The 19608-nt window shown below is 48.1% G+C and overlaps 1 protein-coding gene across 1 annotated transcript in view; it reads right to left on the bottom strand.

Moving 5' to 3' along the window:
• Positions 1-19608, bottom strand: part of KCNN3 (potassium calcium-activated channel subfamily N member 3) — a 174337-nt gene that overhangs the window by 27724 nt on the left and 127005 nt on the right. The window contains exons 4-5 of the mRNA XM_032154422.2: positions 7702-7843; positions 644-754 (exon numbers count right to left, since the gene is read on the bottom strand). Coding sequence (XP_032010313.1) covers positions 644-754; positions 7702-7843 — 253 coding nt within the window. The remainder of the gene's footprint in view (positions 1-643; positions 755-7701; positions 7844-19608) is intronic.

The following is a 19608-nucleotide window of genomic DNA, read 5'->3' as shown; positions in this document are numbered from 1 at the left end:
GAGCATAAACAAAAAACATTGCCTCATACTGGGTGATTTATTTGGTATCATCAGGCAAAGGGGCAGGTTATACCATTGTAGGCTATTAGTTAAATTACCAGGAAAATTATTTGGCTGCCTGAACCATGCACAGCGATCGAACAGAAGGCAGGAACCTGGCGTATGAAGATGCTGTTTCCATTTTGTGTCTGGGGTTCCCTCAAACACACCCTTTAAAAGCCTGGTGCAAACCCATACGACATGACCATTTGCTTCCTTCCTTCTTCTTTTTTTTTTTTTTTTTTTTTTTGAGGTGGAATCTCTCTCTGTCACCCAGGCTGGAGTGCGGTGGTGCGATCTCGGCTCACTGCAACCTCCGCCTCCCGGGTTCAAGCAATTCTCTTGCCTCAGCCTCCTGAGTAGCTGGGACTACAGGTGTGTGCCACCATGCCCGGCTAATTTTCTGTATTTTTAGTAGAGATGGGGTTTCAACATATTAGCCAGGATGGTCTTGATCTCCTGACCTTGTGATCGACCCGCCTCGGCCTCCTAAAGTGCTGGGATTAGAGGCGTGAGCCACTGCACCAGGTGGACCATTTGCTTTCTGATTGGTTTCCACTGTGGCCTTAAGTCCCCCATAAGACATGGCTGTGTGGCATCTTACCCGCTTGGTGAGCTGAGTGTCCATCATGAAGTTATGAACGTGCTTCTCCGCTTTGGTGAGTTCCAGCTTTCGGGCCACCACGGCCACCACAAGGGCAGTGCAGCCTGCACCCTGTGGGAGGACATCAAGAGGACCAGAGGGGAAAGAACATATCATTAAGAGGCAAGATAAGCAACTCAACATGCCTGGCGGCCACAGGGGTACTTTCCTGGGAGTGGAGTGGGAACTCGAGCTCTCTGGCTGGTCATGACCAAGCCACAGAAATCTGTTGAACTCTGTCAGGACTCTGATGTCCTGACCCATAGAGGGGTCTGCAGTGCCTCTTGGGTTGTGCTCCACACCTGACCTCTGGGAGGCTGAGCTAGCCAGTTTCAATGGAGAAGGATGCTAGGTGGCGCCGAGGCTTTGGGGGGTTTAACCAACAGATAAGCACCTGGTCACCTGCCAAGCTGTGCAGCGGAAGACAGAGGGGCCAGCACACACGGGCCCTCTCTCCCTCAGGCAGGTCTCTATCCCACCGCCAGCTCTAGACCAGCAGGCCTGGGAGGAAAGAAGGTAAGCCATCAGCTGGGGTGCGGATGGAACACCTGCCAGTGGCTGAGAGTGTTCCTGAAAGTAATCGAATGAAGAGGCAATACCTTTCCCCAGGGCTTGTTTCACAGAGGGTACCCAGGTTGGCAAGAACACGTGCACTCAGTGACTGTGCTTGCTCTACACTTGGGCTTTTCACCTCAAGGTTTAGGCTATGACTCAGCACAAGGAATCGGTTCCTTCCTGCCTTCACCCAGGAGGCTCATGAATTCACCATCATGTAGAGATTTTAAAGGCAACACCACTTCTGCTGGATCAAAATGAGGATTTTAAGTGAGCCTGCAGCAGACCCTTGGGATTTTCTGGAACAGCGATCCTAGTCTGCTCGGTAGGTCCATGCCAGGGGAGCCTGGGGGAGGGTGAGCAAGGAAGCAGGCTCTGCTGAGCCCCAAGAACGGTGGGACTCACTTTGTCTCTCCTAATCCTCTGGGTGCGTACTTCACTGTCTGGGAAATAAGCAGGGAATTCCCCGCACATTCCAACATTCTCTCAATGCATTTTAAAATCCTCTTCGCTAGGCTTCTTGGTTGGCTTGTGAGCATAGAGGGAATTCAGAGACTCACTACTCCCCTGGCTCTTCGGCAGGCAGTGGGAGTCAGGCCCATCCTTCTGCAAGTGGACTCCTGTCAGAGACCATCGCCCTCTGCCTGCATGCTGTGCCCTGCGCCGCCCTGACCACCACTCATGGAAAGAGATGATGAACTTATTAAAGCCAACAACTGAATCCTATATGTCAAACAGTAATTCTAGTTGCCACAGAACCCAGTCTAGCAGTTGAGGTCCCAGAATGGAAGGAATCTGTCAGTAACATTTTTGGCTCATCAGGTCTTACAAAATGTGTGAGAAGCAGAAAAGAATGTTTTTCAAAGGTACTATAATCTATAACCGACTTGGAAGGAATGCATATGGGTGGATCCATTCCCTACTCTCTCTTTTAGAAGCTCTTTCTCTCTTTATCTCACAGGCTGACAAAGGCTAGCCTGTGTGAAGTTTTGATGTGGTTGAAGTTCACAATGCTTTCTCCTCATTTCCCACAAGGGTCCCCATTAAAACAATCTAGTGTTTCTCAGTACATTCGTTGGCCTTTTCACAAAGTGAAAAGAACCAAGTCTGTGTGAACTTTCCTTTTCTGACCTCATTTTCCTCTTTTGTTCGAGGATGGCTGTGTTTTTTCAGCTTCTGTGACTTACAGGAGACTCTGTGCCCAATTTTCAAAGGATCTGGGCAGTTGCACAGCCTGGTCTGTAGCTGTAATCAATTTAGCCATGCCTCCAAAAGCAAAAAATAGCTTAAAAGAAGCCATCCTAGAGGGAAGATGTGTGCTCCCTTCCCCTCGACCGGACGGAGTGTCATCCCTCTCCTTTATATGGAGTTCCAAAAGTACTTTGGGCTGAAAGCCCAAAAAGAGGGCTATATCATAGCGTTAAAAATGGAACATCAGATGGAGAGGGTTCTCCCCAGGCTCCATTCTCCCTCCTCTCGCTAGGCCCAGGCAAAACTACTTAAATCATCCCTGAAAGCTGGGGTCCGATAGGCCTGAAGAGGGAGCTTCCCTGTACCATGCTACTTTGGGAATGTAATCACAACAATCAATCATCCACCATTCCAAATTTCCAGGGTCTAGATGGGGTGTTTCACAGCGCTTGCCATGGCCCACACTTTAGCTGGCTGAGTGCAGGGTGGGGGGGTTTAATTAGAAGCTAGAGTGTTTTATCTAAGGAACCATCTGTCTCACATGATGAAGATAAATTTCGCTCTGGAGGCAGGACAGTGGACTAGATGACACTTCCCAGTTTCTTTCAACATAGAGATGTCATGACTCCCTTGTGAGTATTTCTCTAGAGGATGCTGCGTTCTTAACCCTTAATTCCAACTTAAATGGATGCTCTCAGCTTCATTTTTCCATTGACTGGATGTAATTAGGGCAGTCACCAGTAATGACACCTAACCTGGTCTTTTCCATTAAGAGGCAACCTCATAAAGATGGGGCCAGACATCAGCAGCCTTCAGAAAGTGGTGGAGGAATACTGAAGCCTAGACTGCTGAGCCCCTGCAGACTGTGCAGGGTGTGGGGAGGGAAAATGAAGAAGGAAGAGAAGACAATGGAACAGGAGGGGAGGGGAGGAGAGAGGAGAAAAAAGAAGAGAAGAGAAGGTGGGTGCAGGGAGAGGTAAAGCTGGGCAGAAAATGAGATGGGGAACAAGTTGTGTTGCATCCTAAACAGCAAGGGTCAAGGGGGGAAAGAGAGAAGGAGGAGGCTGAGGAATAAGAAAAAATGATGGGCTGATGGGATTGAGAGAGGAAGGAAGAACAAGGAGCCTAAGGCTTGAGCCAGAAGTCAGTGGTCCATTTTGGCCCTTTAGAGGACATGAAGGAAGTGCCAAGGGATCCCACCCTGCTGTGTCCACCTTCAAGTAGTATAAGGATTGCCTGTCCCCTCAAGTAGTATAAGGATGCTGGGCCCTTTCACTTAGGTGAGTTAATAGTCTGACAGGCCACAGTGGCAGCCTGGCAGTGCTGTGTCACATGGCAGTGATGCAGGTTAGTTTTAAGAGACAAATCACCGAGGGCCTGGCTAACTATGGAATCTTTGAAATGGCTGGTGGGTAGAGGGGGTGTGTGAGGAGGGTGGAAGCAGGACGGGAAAGGGTAAACAGCTGCTGCTATGACTTCCCTGGGGTCAGACTGGGGGGAAGAGCCGTGACTCAGCCTTTTGCTTTCAGATATGCCAAGTCCTGAACCACAGGGGACATCAGCTGAAGTCCCTGGATCTGCTCTGTCCAACTTCCGGTTCCATGGGGCGAGGGGAGTGGATGGGGTCCACTTCTGATGAGCTGGAACTTCCCAAGGCACGTGGGCGAGAGGGAGCACCAAGTGCACAGAGGGAGGGTGGCTGGGACGGGGTGAACACGCCTAACTCTAGAGATTCGGACCCAAATCTGGACCGAGACTCCTCCACACCAGTCCTCCCACCTCTTGTTTTCAAGAAACATTTTCCAGCTGGAAAACCTTAGAAGCTGGAAAAACAAGTATCCCAAGGGGAAAAGTATGAGGTGTTCTTAACTAAAGAAGCATAAAATAAAATAAAACACAAATGAAAGTGACAAATGGAGGAGGGAAGCCTGGAGGATTTACAGTTGGATCCTGTTTCTGCAACAGATTCCATGCAACAACTAAAATAACATCAATTGGTTTGAAACCAAGGTGTTTCGGGAGAAGCTCATCTTCTAAAACTGACATTAAGCAGATGTCTTGCTGAGCCCTCTTTTTGCCTCCTCCCAAAATGACTCAATTTGTGCTACCTTTTACTTCATCATCACTTTCCCTTGGCAGTTCAGAGGCATCTCTCATGAGGCCACTGGGGAAAAGCTCAGCGTCCCTGCAGACATCCAGAAGCTTTTGCCTCTTTGTCCATAACTGATGAAGGGTCTAGAGAGTGAGTCCAGCTTTAGAAAGAGGCTAGATTGGAACAAAGTTAAGCCAAGCAGCCTTGGGGGCTCTGGGGTCTTCCAGATGCCTACAGAATCAGAAGGTCAGCATTGCACATCTTTTAGGTTGCACTGTCATTTCCAATTCTGGATACTAAATATTGACAGCTTTCTCTCTACTGTGTTGTCACCGTGATCATGAAAAATCCTATGGAAAGATGCTGGACTTTAATGTAGCTGCTTCTGTGGGTGAAATCTCTCAAACACACCAGGTCTGTGCCAGCCATGGCAAGTTGTTCAGAAGATTATATACCCTGCTTAATGGTTGATAATTACATTGTTACTGGGATTGCCAAGAGAAAACAATGATTAAGACTATTTACAGGCCACACACACACATATCCTTCCTTTCCCTTCCCAAGCAGGCCTTGCCTTGGCCTTCATGGTGTCCATGGTAACCAAACAGGAAGCCCTACCTTTAGTAAAGGCACTTGCAATAATAATTGGGAGCTATACATAGTGTTGGGAGGTTGGGAGGAGGAGGGGAAGGGATCCTCAGCAAAGTGAAACCCTGGCTAGGAGTGACTCAGCTAGAAAAATCACATTTGCTAGAAAAACGCCACCAGGGTTCCTCACTGTGGCTGACCCCAGAGTGAGGCGACTGACTTTAATTTGGGTGAAAAACACTGACAATAAATAGAGGAAACCTCCCTGTTCCTGTATATAGAAAGGTATATATTTATGCACAGGGTTTTGTACAAAAAGAGATGAAAGGCCTGGGCTGTATTTTTCATATGGAAGGTGGGAATTGGCTCCTCATCGTCCGTTTGTTCTTTCCACTTTGATCACACCTCAATCCACAGGGAACAGAACACTCTCTCTGGGGAAGCACTGCAGACCCAGACAGCGAAAGGGGGTGCTGAAAGACAAACAGCCTCCGGACCCCAAAGAGAGGCAGGGGTGGGGCAAGGGTCTCGCCTGTTCTGCTCAGCTGTGCCAGAGTAGAGCCAGGAGATGTGGAGTCCAGGAACCAGGAAGCCGGGTCCTTGGGGTGCTGCTTCTTGGATGGGGACAGCTATGTGCTGAGAGGGAGAAAGGCTGGTATTTTAAAATAACAGAGGCTCCCCGCAGGGCCCATCCACCTACTGGCAACCCTGCTCTGTGCCAGCCCTGGCTGAGAGCTGGTTCTGAGGCACAAAGCCCCAGGAGTGGCTCTAAGACGGAAAGCTTTGGCCTTCGGTGGCATTTCATTCCTTTCTGGTAAGAAGCGTCTTTCCCCGGTTTCCTCGTGACAGTTGGTGCTATGCCAAGACAGACTCCTACTAACCGATGGGAGGTATTTGTTCTAAAGCCTTGCACTTCCGCATGATTTATCACAACCCCAGCGCTAAGCTTTTTGTCATTAGCTACTGTCGTAGGACCTGCCTGCTAATAGGGACCTGCCCTGGACTGAAGTCAGAAAGGAGGAGAGAGCCTGGCCCCTCCTGCTCAGCAGGCCGACTGCCCCAAGCCTGGGTCTGACTGTCTGGTCCACCAATATCAGCCCCAGGAAGCCAACGAGGCGGAGTGGGGTGGGGAGTGGGGGCAGCCCCCAGCCGCTGTGAGGCGTTCGCTCAGACCCTACAGGAAGACCTGCGGCCCTCCCTTTCCACTGCAGAAAGGGGTCACTGCCCTTCCAGAAAGAGGGTCTTCCTCTCTCCTGGAGGCAATGAGGGTGACAAATGGAATCTGAGGGATCACTGCAAGGAAGGATTTTCACAAAGGTGTGAGGGGGGCTGTGGATGGGGGGCTGTCCTTGGGAGGGTTGCAGGCTCCAGCCATGGAGACCCAGAGCCACACCACAAACAGCCTGACCACTTCTCACCCCGCCACCTCCCCCAACAGTACCCAGGCTTAGATGTGCTTTCCTCTTTCAGCCTGTTTCCTCCTCTGAAAAAAGTGTCCAACCCTGCTCTAACACTGTTCCAGGATTCCAGGATGAAGGCCAAAGAGCAGCAGCTGCCTGTCCTGGACCCAAAGTGCAACAAGGCCAAGGGAACACTTCACCAACTTGCAACTGAAGGACACTGAGGACACCACCAACACTGACCTATGTGTGGCCGCTTCTCGTTTTCAAAGCACTTTAACATAAACCATTGCTTTTGTTCCTTGCACGAGCCGATGGGGAGGGCAGGGTAGGCCCTCCATCTCCACTTTCCCCTGGAGGATGCTCAGGCCCAACAGGCAGAGTGCCTGGCCCAGGGTCCACAGTGAGCAGAAACTCAGACCCCACATCCCTCTCATAAGCCACACTGTGATGGCCATGTGACAGGCGAGAGTGTGTGTCTCTGCGAGAGTGTCGAGGGTGGGTAGTAGGGCACTGGGCAGGAGAGATACACCTTGAAAGGGCACGGCACACCTGCTGGGCACCTGGAGATGGGATCACAGCCTTGCCAAATGCCAGTGCTGCAAAGCACTTGGCACTCAGAGCCCGGCCCCTCCACAGGCAGAGGTGGAAGCAGAAGCCTGGGAAAGGCAAAGCCAGCCTAGGGCCACACGGACAGCCCCGTCCAGGACTCAGGTCCCAAAGGCCGACTCAGTGCTCTTTCCCCAGTCCCTGCTTCTGTGAGTTCCAGCTAAACATGATCAGAAATGGTGCCAAGGTCAGTGGGACCAAGGCAACAGGAAGGAGGACAATAAACTGCAAGCCCCAATGCTCACTGGAGGTGAGCAAACTGGGTGGCTGCACAGCAGTGGGGTGGGCATCAGAGCATCAGGCCAGGACCAGCTTCACCCAGCCCATTCTGAGGGAGCTGTGAATAGACCATTAACTGCCAGGAGTCCAGGTCTCATTCTTACCTTAGAAAAGTCAACTGAAAAGTGAGAAACCATTGCAGATTTCCCACCTGCCTTTTTATGTGTAGGGGACACACACGCAGGTCGGTTAACTAACAGCCGCCCCGCGCGCTGCTGCTAGGAAGGCCCCTATGTACTCGCAAGAAAGAGTTCAGCTCTTTGCCACATTTTTAGGGTAGGGAATGGGCAGAGGCGGGTACTCACCATGATGCCAGTGAGGAGACAGACACCTTTCCCACAGTATGTGTGGGGCACCATGTCCCCATAACCAATGGAAAGGAATGTGATGGAGATGAGCCACATGGCACCCAGAAAGTTACTAGTTACGTCCTGCTGGTCATGGTACCTGCCAAGGGGAAGACAGGAGTTAGTCGATGAACAGCCATTCCCGGGAGTAAGGGCTATGGGCAAACCTAGAGCGGGGAAGGAAATGAGATATTTTGCTGAGGAAGAGGCAGCAGTGACAGTGGCTCACACAGATCTCTTTAGGCTATTGAAGGGGCTGCGACTGTGCCCACCCAGGTCCCACCTGCAGCCCCCCATCCCGTTGGCCTCCCGCCATGAGCTTGGTCCCAGAGATAAAATGTTTTGTCATGATTTGCACCTCATTGTAGAAATCCTTTTAGTGTTGGTAAGATAGCTTTGGATGAAATCATGCAGTAATAAAATTCAAATTTTCCCTTCCAAGCCGACAGTCTAAATGTATGTGGATGTGATTAATCTGAAATCACAAACTCCTGAACAGGGAAAATGTCAAAAAAAATTACCAAACATATTCAGCGATTTCCTCTAAGAAAGTTGAAGCATCTCAAATACTGGAATCTCCCGGGGGTCTGGAGGGAAGCTGTGGTGGCTGGGGCTCTCATGGAGCTGTCTCTAGAGGGGACCCTGGGGTGTCCACAGAGGACTCCTTTTCTGAGTCAGACAGGGGTTTGTAGCTGCCCCGCCCTGGGAGGAACCAACTGGAAACATCAGCACCATTTCCTCTGCCCGGATGCCTATTCCACCCCATCTCCTTCCTCCCTCCCTTCATCCCCAACACCAAGACCTGCTGCACTCCAGGCTCTGTGCCAAGTACTGAAATACAGAAATGAACACCACACAGCCCCTACCCTCAGGGACTCAGCCCAAGAGAGGGGTTTGCCAAGGAGGCAGACATCTGCAGAGGGGTGCAATCGGGGGCGGACAAGGTGCCCTGGGGATGGAGGCAGAGGGCAATGACCTTGATCCAAACACATGAGGGTCCACAGAGGTGCCACCGAGGAGCAAGGATTGCATTTTCCAGGCAGGCCCAGAGGAATGGGTGCTCTGGGCAGAGAATCCTAATGAAAGCCCAGGGCTTATACAAAGCGCAGCAAGGGAGCTGGTTGCAGACTGGGTGGCAGGGCTGGTGAAGGTGGGTCCTCTTCCAAACCGTTCTCTAACGGGATCAGCCCGAACAACACACAATAGACTCCGTATGTTATACCGTAGGGCTTCACTTCTTGATAAAATCTCCTCTTAGCCACTTGGAGGCCACTGGATGGGGAAAGCCAAGAACAAAGGGCCAGGGAGACCAAACCAACTAGGCTGGATAGAGCAGAAAAGCCATTTAGGAACCTTAATCTATGGAAGTCAGTTACCATTCGGGCTTCCGTGAGTTAATGCACACAACGTGCCGGGACAGGCCTAGCACAAGGAGGCCCCCGGAAGGATTCGCTGCCGTCATCAGGGATCTCCATGCCCCCACAGGGTCTGTGCCCAGCGAGTGATAGGCAAATGCTGCTTTTCCCTCCCTTGGCGCCTTAAGTGAGGCGTGCAGGGCAGGCTGCATGTGTAGGTGCATCTAGAGATGGGCCTGGAAGGAGGCAGGAGCTCAGCCAGTCAGAAAGGAGACAGGGCCATCAAGTCAGGGAGCAGCAAGAGCATGGTATGATGGATACTGTGCATGTATTGAGCACCTACTGTGTGGCTGGCACTTTGTACGCAAACATTCTAATCTCACAACAGTTTTTAAAGTATTTCCCAGGTAAGCAGCAGGAGGCACAGAGACACTGGGTGACTTGCCTAAGGACACACAGGAAGCAAGGCCCATGCTCCTTTCACTGTTTCACTCAACATCAGAGAGGCAAAAGCAACTGGCATGTGTCTTGGGAATAATGAGGAAGCTTCAGTGAGAGGAGAGCACCTGGGCTCAGTAGCAGGCGACCAGGGGGCTTCAGAGACCAGGGTCAGATTTAGGAAGGCCTGGAATTCTGGGATAAGAAGCTTGGATTTTGTCTTAGAGGCCTTAGAAGAGATTCTGGGTTCTTGAGCACGGGAATGACAAGATAACACAGCTTGCTGGGAAGAATGGTCTGCGGGTGGCGAGCAGTGTATTTGAAGAGACAGGACACAGAGGTGGGGTGGCCAGGCAAGAAACAGGTGTGCAAAGCTGGGACAGAGACACAGGCCACAGTCTTTCTCACCCACCGGAGCCCGGCCCTAGCCGATTCCCGCGAGCACATCAGTGGTGGGCTCTCCAGCCCCATTTAAGTCTTTGGCCAGCAACTGGGGACCCAGTAGGTGGCACAGCACTAGCCTTTTTGTGGCTGTCTGCACAAGGACATGGGTGTCTGGTACTTCTGGGGACATCTTCAGATGTCCCCAAAGCTCTGCCAATGAGATGGCCTTGCCTGCCCACTCCATCTGCTACACTTGCTCCCCAGGGATGCTCTGTTACCACCCTGAGGGCCCCTGGCTGGCTGCGTGGGCCTCATTTCCCTGGGCTGGGCCTGCCTTTGCTCCCCTGGCTATCTTTGAGTAGCACAGGCTGGTGGCTCCCAACTCTGATTCCCAGGATTGCGTCTACCCCTGACCGTAACCCAGAGCATCAGCCCCCTCCCAGTTCTGCTGTGGCCTTGGAAAGGCAGCTGCCTCCCTGGCCTGCTCACTCTGCCCTGCTAGGCCCTCAAGGCAATGCAACCCCTCCCCTCCCAGCAGGTTGCTTTCTGGCTGGAAGGTTGGTGGCAGACCCTATCCTCAGGCCCTGTGCTGAGGCAGTGGTGGAAAATCAGACTTCAGCTTCTCTAAAGCAGCAAGACTCAGTGACTGTGGGAGGGGACACAGAAGGGAGAAGACGTAAAGGGAGCTCCACGCCACAAGCCTGCAACACATAAATGTAATAGAGTCACAGCCAGGGTCCTCAGTTCTTCTGAAAAGCATTTCCTGGAAGGTAAGTCTTGGGTAAGGTCTGAAGAAATGTGATTGAGGCAGTTTAGCAGTGAGGAGTTGAGCTGAGCCAGTGATCTTGGGCTGGGCTGGGCTTGCCTGGCTTGGAGCTCCAGCTCCAGCGTTAAGTAGCTCCATGGCTGTGGGCAAGTGACGTGCCCTCTCTGTCACTCAATTTCCTTATCCGATGATGGGAGGATTAAGTAAAATAACCCACAAGCAATACCAGCACAGTGGCCCAAAGTAAGTGCTCACTAAATGTCAGCCATTATTGTTGCTGAGAGTGTGCAGGTGTTATCAGTCTGAGAAAAAATAGTCAGAAAAATACAGGGGCATGGATTTACACGTGCAGTGGAGTAGTGAGGCATTCATGAAGATGTCTTGAAGTTTAGGCTGGAGAACTATTTGATATAGATACAAAAGAAATCAACTGTATGTTCTTGGACAAAGAAAGGACATGAGATACTTAGTATCTGAAAATGATTCTTCTACATGAAAGACTGACTAAAGAGGTCAGGCCCCAGATAAGGAGTGCTGCTAGAAGCTTTGCAGGTGTCCAGGGCGAAGCAATGGAGAGCCTTGAATACCAAACCATGAAGTTAAGATTTAATTTGTAGCCTACCCTCTGTGCACATCATGGATTTTCTTGTGCACGTGGGTCTCCACAGTCCTCCTTTCCCTGCAAACCCTGAGGATTAAACTCGTGCTCCCTGGCTGTTTGGCTGCCCTTAGGATCATGGACCATCCTATTCATATGTGGGAGGATGCCAAGGTAAAGAGATTAGAGATCAAAGTGGAATTACATATAAATTATGTTCTTGTGGGTTTCTTTTTTCATTCACCATAATAAACTCCTGTGCGTGCTAACTGTGTGTGCTGAGGAGAGGAGTGAAGATCTTGAGAGTGTCCTTCGTTGTTTGTCAGCCTTCAGTGATCGCTCCTCTGGTGGGGACTACGGAAGATGCTGAGATGAATTGGACATGCACCCTGCTCTCCAGTGGCTTGGAGCATCGTCATGGAGATAAGACATGCGTGCAACTCACCAAGCAGGAAGTGATGAGCCAGAAGGCTGGGCTGGTGATTCAGGACTGTGGGAGTAAAGAGGAGGGAGAAAAGGTTTCTAAACCTATTCACAATTTTAGAGCGGTTTACACATGTCAGAAACTCACATACTAATCTCGTGCTATTTTTTGCAATAGAAAATTTGGGTGGGGGGATAGCTCCATGTTTTTCTTTAAAGGCTGAGGAAGAAAAGATGTAATTTTTCTTTGAGCTCAAGGGTAGTTATTACAGTTACTGATTTATCTTTCAGGGTGTGGACTATGGATTTTTTTTTCACTTCTTAACATGAAATAAATGAGAGATACAAAAGACTATATGACTTGGCAAAGATGGTACAGACATATGTCTACTTTTGCTCCCTCAAATCCCTTACAGCTCAAAGTTGTTAGTCTGCTACTTTTAAAAATAAACAGGCAACCAGGAATCCCCAGACAGTCAGGACTCTCTAACATTAAAGACACAGATCAAACCAGTCAATTAAACAAACAAAAAGAAGGAACTCTGGATCAAATACAAACCATTCACAGAGAGAACTCTTGAAAGAAAAATCCTATAATTAACGTAAGAGAGAGAAAATAAGATACTGGACCCACGAGACAAGAATGGAATGCTGTATGAAAAAAGTCTTCCTAGAGGGGCTAGAAGATGATAAATCAAGGAAGTCTCCCAAGAAGCAGAAAAAGACAAAGAATGAAAATGAAGGAAAATGTGAAGTTAGGCATTGTGGTGTGTGCCTGTATCCCCCAGCTGCTCGGAGGCTGAGGCAGGAGGATTGCTTGTGCCCAGGAGGTTGAGGCTGCAGTGAGCTATGATTGTGCCCCTGTACTTCAGCCTGGGGACAGAGCAAGACCGCCATCATCTCTTAAAAGGAGAGAGAGGGAAAGAAAATATGAGAAAATTAGTGAATCAGTCTCCCAATTCAAATAGTAGAAGTTACAGAAAGAAACAACTGGGGGGAAAAGGAGAAAGAAGGAGAGAAGTAATTATTTTGAAAATCATTCAAAAACAAAAATCCCCAGAACTTAAGGGCATGAGTTTCTAGATCAAAGGCTCACTGTCCCCAGCACAGTGGATGAAAATAGATGCACACCAAGGCACATTATTGTGAAATTTCAGAGCACCAGGGGAAAGGAGACAATCCTACAGAGCTTTAGGGATTTGGCGGGAGGGTATAAAAGAGGCCAAATACAAAGAACCAGAAATTAACAACAGCTTTGGACTTTTTGACAGCAACACTGGAAGCTAGAAGGCCATGGAATAAAGCCTTCAAAATTCTGGAGGAAAATTATTTCCAAATCAGAATTTCAAACCAGAGACCAGAAATCTGAATTGGCCAAAGTATTAGTTCAGTCTGAGGGTGCAATGAAAACATTTTCAGATATGCAAGGTTGTCACGGGTTTGCCTCCCATGCACCCTCTCTCAGGAAGACACAGGAGGTATGCTTCACCAAAACAAAGAAGTAAACCAAGGAGGAAGACAAGGAATAAAGGCAACGAGCTCAGGGTGGTGGTACAGGGAGGTCCTCGTAGGACAGGTGCACACCAGGCGCGGAGGACAACCCGTCCAGGCTGGAGCAGGTCAAGAGGCTCTGGGAGACACTTCCAAGGAGATGAAATTGATAGGAAACCTAATGTGCCTGAACATCCTGAAAAGAGATTTAGACAACTGCCAGAATTTGCACTTGAATTAATAATGAATACATAAAAAACTAAGCAAACGAACAAACATGATCATTAACAACTCCAGGAAAAATGAAAAGTTCTGCAGGAAGGGAAAAGTTATCATATTTTTTACTACAAGGCTCAACTATGAATAGAGTCAAATTAGTGTTGACTGAGTGATGTAAACACTGATTACTGCTTTAACCAAAATTATGATGTAATTATAAAAGGAAGATGAAGGGAGAGGAAGAGTTGGAGGGGAGGAAAGGGAGCTAAATTTTCATCTCCCAGAGTGGGAAGGGAATAGATAATACCTAAACAAACCAAAGCATCAAAAGGTAGCGATACACACATATTACTTACAGACATGGAGGTAAATACTAAAATTAATTAGCAAAAGGAGGTAAAAGTAGCCGCCTCTGGAGAACAGTAAATGGAAAGAGCTGGTAGAAGACAGCAAATACCACAGAAGGATTGACTCTACAGTGTATGCACATGTAACTTTGATCATGTGCACATACATGTGTAACGGAACACCAAACCAAAGAGAAAAAAACAAAACTACATGCAACATTAAATGACATCAAGAAACACAGAAAGAAAATAAGCACCATGAACTCACCATCCAACTCCAACCTATGGAATCTACTTGTGTGTTCTCTCCATTCTCAGTGCCCCCCACCCCAGGATCATCATTACCCTGAATGTTATGTTTATCATTTCCTCGTTTTTCTTCATAGTGCTTCCACGTAGGCAGGATTACCTAAGCAATATGTAATTTCATTTTTCCTATTTCTGACCTTCATAAGGATGAAATCATACTACAAGAGTATGGTAGGAAGCTTCTAAAATGACCTCGATATCCCCCCTCCTCTTGAGGTCTTCACACACTTTTGCAATTCTTTCCTTTTGAGTATGGGCTGGACCCAGTAACTGGTTTCTAACACATAGAATATGGCAGAAGTGATAGACTTTCATTTCTGAAGTTAGGTTATGATAAGATCATAGCTTCTGTCGGGTGATCTCTCACTAGTTATCTTTTGGATCACTCTCCCTGGGAGAAGCCACTGGCCATGTCGGGAGGCAAGCCCGTGGAGCGCCACGTGGCAAGGGACACAGCCTGCCAACCACCACATGAGTAGCTTAGAAGCAGGTGTTCTTTAAGTCAAGCCTTGAGGTGAGACCACAGCCCTGGCTGACAGCCTGACAATCTCATGAGAGAGCTTGAGGCAGAGGTACCCATTTAAGCTGCACCTGAATTCCTGACCCACAGCAACCGTGAGATTGTAAATGTCTGTTGTTTTTAGCTGCTGAATTTTGGAGCAAGTTGTTATGTAGCAACAGATAACTAATACAGTGAACTCTTCTATGAATTGCTTCTTTTCTGTTCAACATATATATTATATTGACATACGTAGCTATAGTCTATTTTTATTCCTGTATTGTATTTCATCATATGAATATGGCATGATTTATTTATTCATTCACCTATTGATGGACATTGGGATAGCTTACAGGTGCTTCCTCTAATGAGAAATACTGCTACAAACATTATTTTTTATTGCTTTATTATTATTATATTTTTAGAGACAGGGTCTTACTCTGTTGCCCAGGCTGGACTGCAGTGGCACAATCATAGCTCACTGTAGCCTCGAACTCCTGGGCTCGAGATTCTCCTGCCTTGACCTTCCGAAATGTTGGGATTACAGGCATGAGCCACCTCACCCAGCCCAAACATTCTTAATCATAGCTCCTGGTACACTGCATAAGAGTTTCTCTAGGACATATACCTAAGACTGGGTTTGCTAGTTTGTAGGATATGTACATATTTCACTTCATTAGAAAATGTCAAGCTGTTTTCTAAGATGCCAGTGCCAATTAGGCTTCCACTAGAGGTGGATAAGAGTTCCTGTTGCTCCACATCCTCATTAACACTTGCCATTGTCTGACTTTAATCTCTGCCACGCTAGTGGGTGAATTGGGATCTCATCAAGACTTGACTTTACATTTCCATGATAAAAGCTTAAGTAGCCTTTCGTATGTTTCTTTGTCATTCATACTTTCTCTTTTGTGGCATGTCATTCATGACTTTTGTCCACTTTTCTATTGGCTTGTTTTTGTTTTGTTCTCATTGATTCTAAAAGTTATTTATATATTCTAGATAATAAGAATTTTGTCAGTTTGTGTGTTGCAAATATCTTCTTCCAGTGTGTGCCTTGCCTTTTTATTTTCTCTACAGTATTTTTGATGAATAGAAGTTTTAAATTTTACTGTAGGTGACTTTATCATCTTTTAATTTATAATTAGCAGTTATTTGGTTTTTGCAGAAATCATTCCCTCCCTGAGATTGTAACATTTTTACATATTTTAAAATGTTGCCTTTCTAAGTCTTTAATTTGCCTGGAATTGATTTTGCATATGGTGTGAAGCAGGGATACAACTTCATTTTTTTCACATGGGTAAGCAATTATCTCAGTTTCACTTAATGTGCAGACCATTCTTTCTCCCACTAGCTTTCAATGCTTCCTCTGTCTCATAAATTATATGTGGAAGTGGTACTATTTCTTGGTTCTGTATTCTGTTCCATTGGTCTATTTGTCTAACCCTGAAGTTATATTACAGTATTCTCTGTAGCCTTTCCTTGGTACCTTCTCAGGGTCTAGCATATAATAGGGGTTCACTAAAATACTTGTGGACTGACTAAGGCCTGCATGCTGCTTTTCCTGTCCCCCTACAAAAGTGAGGCTTGCTTCAGTAATTCAGTGAATCGTGTTAAAATGACTTCAGCTGTTCTCTTCAGCAGATTAAACCTTTGTCCAAGTGGCTGCCAAATTCCTTGAGCTTGGAGTCAGTTCTCACTATTAATAAGAACTCAGCTTCGTGACACTAGCTGTGATCTGTTAGAGCACTAGGGTGACAGAAAATAAGCCAAAGTGAAATGACTGCCTCTTCTTCCTTATTCTCCAAAAGAATTTGAATACTTTTTAAAACTAGTTTTGTAAAAAAAAAAAAGGATTCTTTTCACATGGATCTACATGATATGATGGCTCTAGCCATTTGTCCTGGGTCTGATTTGTTTGTTGGAAATTTGCAGGCATTGAGCCAGATCCTCTGCAGAACTCCAAACAGCCAAATGGACTGCTTTGTCCTTGCCTTCCGGTCAATCTTCAGAGTCACACAGTCAGACCTGCCCATTGAGCTGTGAACCCTGTGCTTGCGAATTTCTCCAATGAGGAAGCCAACAACACGTACCTGGCTTGGCCCCCCGGTGGCCTCTGACCCCACCGGTGCCTCTCTCCTCGGAACACCGCCCTCCTCTGGCATCTGCAGCGGCTCACTGGCCTGCTTTCCTCCCACTTCGACTGTGCCTTCTTGGCTTTCACTCTGACCGCTGCTTCAGGGTTGCTGTGCTCCAAGCTTGCCTTGCACACACGCCTCTCTTGCTCCTGTCACTCCTGCCCTGTCCTCCCTGATGCCCTCTAACTAGCCCTTCAGGACCCACTTCAAATTCCATCCTGACCCACCCAGCCAACCCGAGCTCTTTGCCTGTGTCTCACACACGTGGCATCAGCACTATCCGCCTGCTGCCCACACACTGGCTTGCAGAGAGGCCGCCCAGCTGGCTGGGGTATAGCTGAACCCACAGGTTCCAGGGCCAGAACACCTATGTTTGAATCCGGGCTTTGCACCTTAATGTCTGCATGAACTTATCCTCAGTCTTCCCACCTATAAAAGAGGATAATATGTGTACCACCTCACAGAGAGTTACCGTGAGGGTTAAAGGAGCTGATATGTCTAAAATGATTAGAGCAGTGCCGGGCACATAGGTGCACTAAAAAAAAGTGCTATTTTCATCTCGTGTGTCTATGGTTAGCCTTGGCATAGCAGAAAGAACATAAGATCTGGAGCCCAGAGACTGCCTTTCATGCCAAATGGCTCTGTGACCTTGAGCAGATCACTCCACGGACTCAGGGCCTGCTGCTTCTTCGGGGAAGCAGGGTGTAATGATGGCGTCCTGCCTGCCTCGCGAGGCCGCGGTGAGGAGTGAATGTGCACGAGCTCCATCAGCCTTCAGCAAGTGATACAGACAGAGGCATGCCACAGCCTCTGCAGGAGCCTCCCACCCGGGGCTTCGTCCTAGTGACAAGGGCAGCCGCACGGATGTGGAGAAAGAACAGGCAGCAGATGCTGCTGTGTAGGAAAACAGAAACTCCTCCCAGCTTCTCCTTTTAGTCTTCGTTGTTCTTCTGGGTGGCTGCAGCCCCTTCTCTTCATGTGGTGACTTGCAGCTTAAACCCCTTATCTCCATCAAATTCTGTCACCTCTGCTTTCAAAATATCTCCAGAATCGGAGCACCTGTCATCCCTGGTCTGTGGCCACCCTGGACCAGCCCCACCCTCTCACCTGGATCAGCCCCGCCCTCTCACCTGGACGACTGCAGTAGTTGCCTCACTGGCCTCCCTGCTTCTGCCTGGGTGACCCTTGCCCCAGGCTAGTCCTGTTACAGCAGCCAGAGAGGCCCTCTAAAAAAAGTAAAAGTTCCTGTATCCCTTAGAAAAAAAGCCGAAGTCCCCTGGGGCCCCCAACCTGGGAGCCTTTCTGAGCCCATCTCACCTTCGTCCATTGGCCCTGCCACCTGGGGTTTCTGCAGCTCCTTCACCCAGCCAGCTTTACTCCTGCCTCAGAGCCCCTCACCTGCTGTTCTTTCCAGAGATGGCCCTGACTTACAATGGTGCCACTTTACAACGGTGCAAAAGCAATACACAGTCGGTGGAAAGCATACTTCAAATTCTGAATGTTGATCTTTCCTAGGGATCTGTGATGCAATTCTCTCTCCTGATGCTGGGCAGCTCGCAGTTAACCAGGTGATCACGAGTACTCTACAAGGTCCTCTACAGGGCACTGTGCTGCCCGGTGATTTTGCTCAGCGGCAGGCTGACATAAATGTTCCCAGCACATTTAAGGTAGGCTGGGCTAAGCTATGATGCTCAGTAGGTTAGGTACATTCAGTGCATTTTCAACTTATGATATTTTCCACTTACTGTGGGTTTATTGTGAAGTAATCTCATCATAAGTCACGGGACATCTGTACTTAGAAGGCTCTTATCCCAGATAATTTCAGGCCTTTGCACAAATGTCAGCTTCTCAGTAAGGTGTTCCCCGCCCACCCTGTCTCCAAGTGCACTACTGCCCCACACCCAGCAGGCCAGCTTCTCCCGAGTCATTCTTCTCCACAGCGCTTATCACCACCTGACATAATAGATATGTGGCCTATTTTTGTATTTATTGACTGACAACCCCTATTAAAATATAAGGTTCATGGAGGAAAGGACTTTTTCTGTTTTGTTTACTGCTGTATCCCTAGTACTCAATAAATATTTGTCCAATGAATGAAAGAATGAATGGCCCCATTTCATCTTTCTCACAAGCCAGTGGGACAAGACCAGCAGGATAAGAGCTGTTACCTGATTTTACAGTGAATCAATGCAAAGCTCCAGTGCGTAACTGACCTAACTAACTTCTTACAGCAACTAAGCGAAAAGACTGGGACTGAAACCCGTATTTTTTCGGCTGCTAAAAATGGCAATTGCAGTGAGCTGGGCACAGGGTGGGGCGTGGAGGCAGCACCTGTGCCCCTGGGCAGGGACCATTCTAGCTTGGCAAAGTACCCGCTCAGCCACTGCCAGTAGGTGATGGCCGGGAGGCTCTGTATGTGACTGGCATTCGGAGCTATTAGAAGCCTGAATTAGAAGCTATTATGAAACGAAAGAGACTTTCATGGAGTCCTGGGTTTTATTCCCATTCCCAGCTCTACCTTTGTCCAGGTCCCCAATATAATCAACTTCTAATTATCAAGTACTTTCAGCATGCTAGGGCATGTGATTCCAGCCTTATGGAGAAAATGGGGTGAAATCATCATTTCTTAAGGGCATTATGAGCTCCTTTAGTTTAGGAGCATTTCAGAAATGCTTGGGGTGTGTGAAAGAATCCCATTGAAATTCAAAGGCAGCTGAGGAATAAATGGCTTAAGGTGACTTCAGGGCTATTACTGCTTGTGCCAGTGGATGAATTCACATCAAGGCAAAAAAAAAAAAATAGTTCGTTCTTTTCTCAAAAACAATTTCCCTTATAAACACCTTAAAATGTAAAATAAACGGCTTTGAAGACTCAGGGCTGATCACAAGCCTATCAAACCAC

The sequence above is a fragment of the Hylobates moloch genome, unplaced genomic scaffold (assembly GCF_009828535.3).
Source record: "Hylobates moloch isolate HMO894 unplaced genomic scaffold, HMol_V3 SCAFFOLD_5, whole genome shotgun sequence".
NCBI classification, from domain to species: domain Eukaryota; kingdom Metazoa; phylum Chordata; class Mammalia; order Primates; family Hylobatidae; genus Hylobates; species Hylobates moloch.
This window is presented reverse-complemented; position numbering and strand designations above follow the sequence as displayed.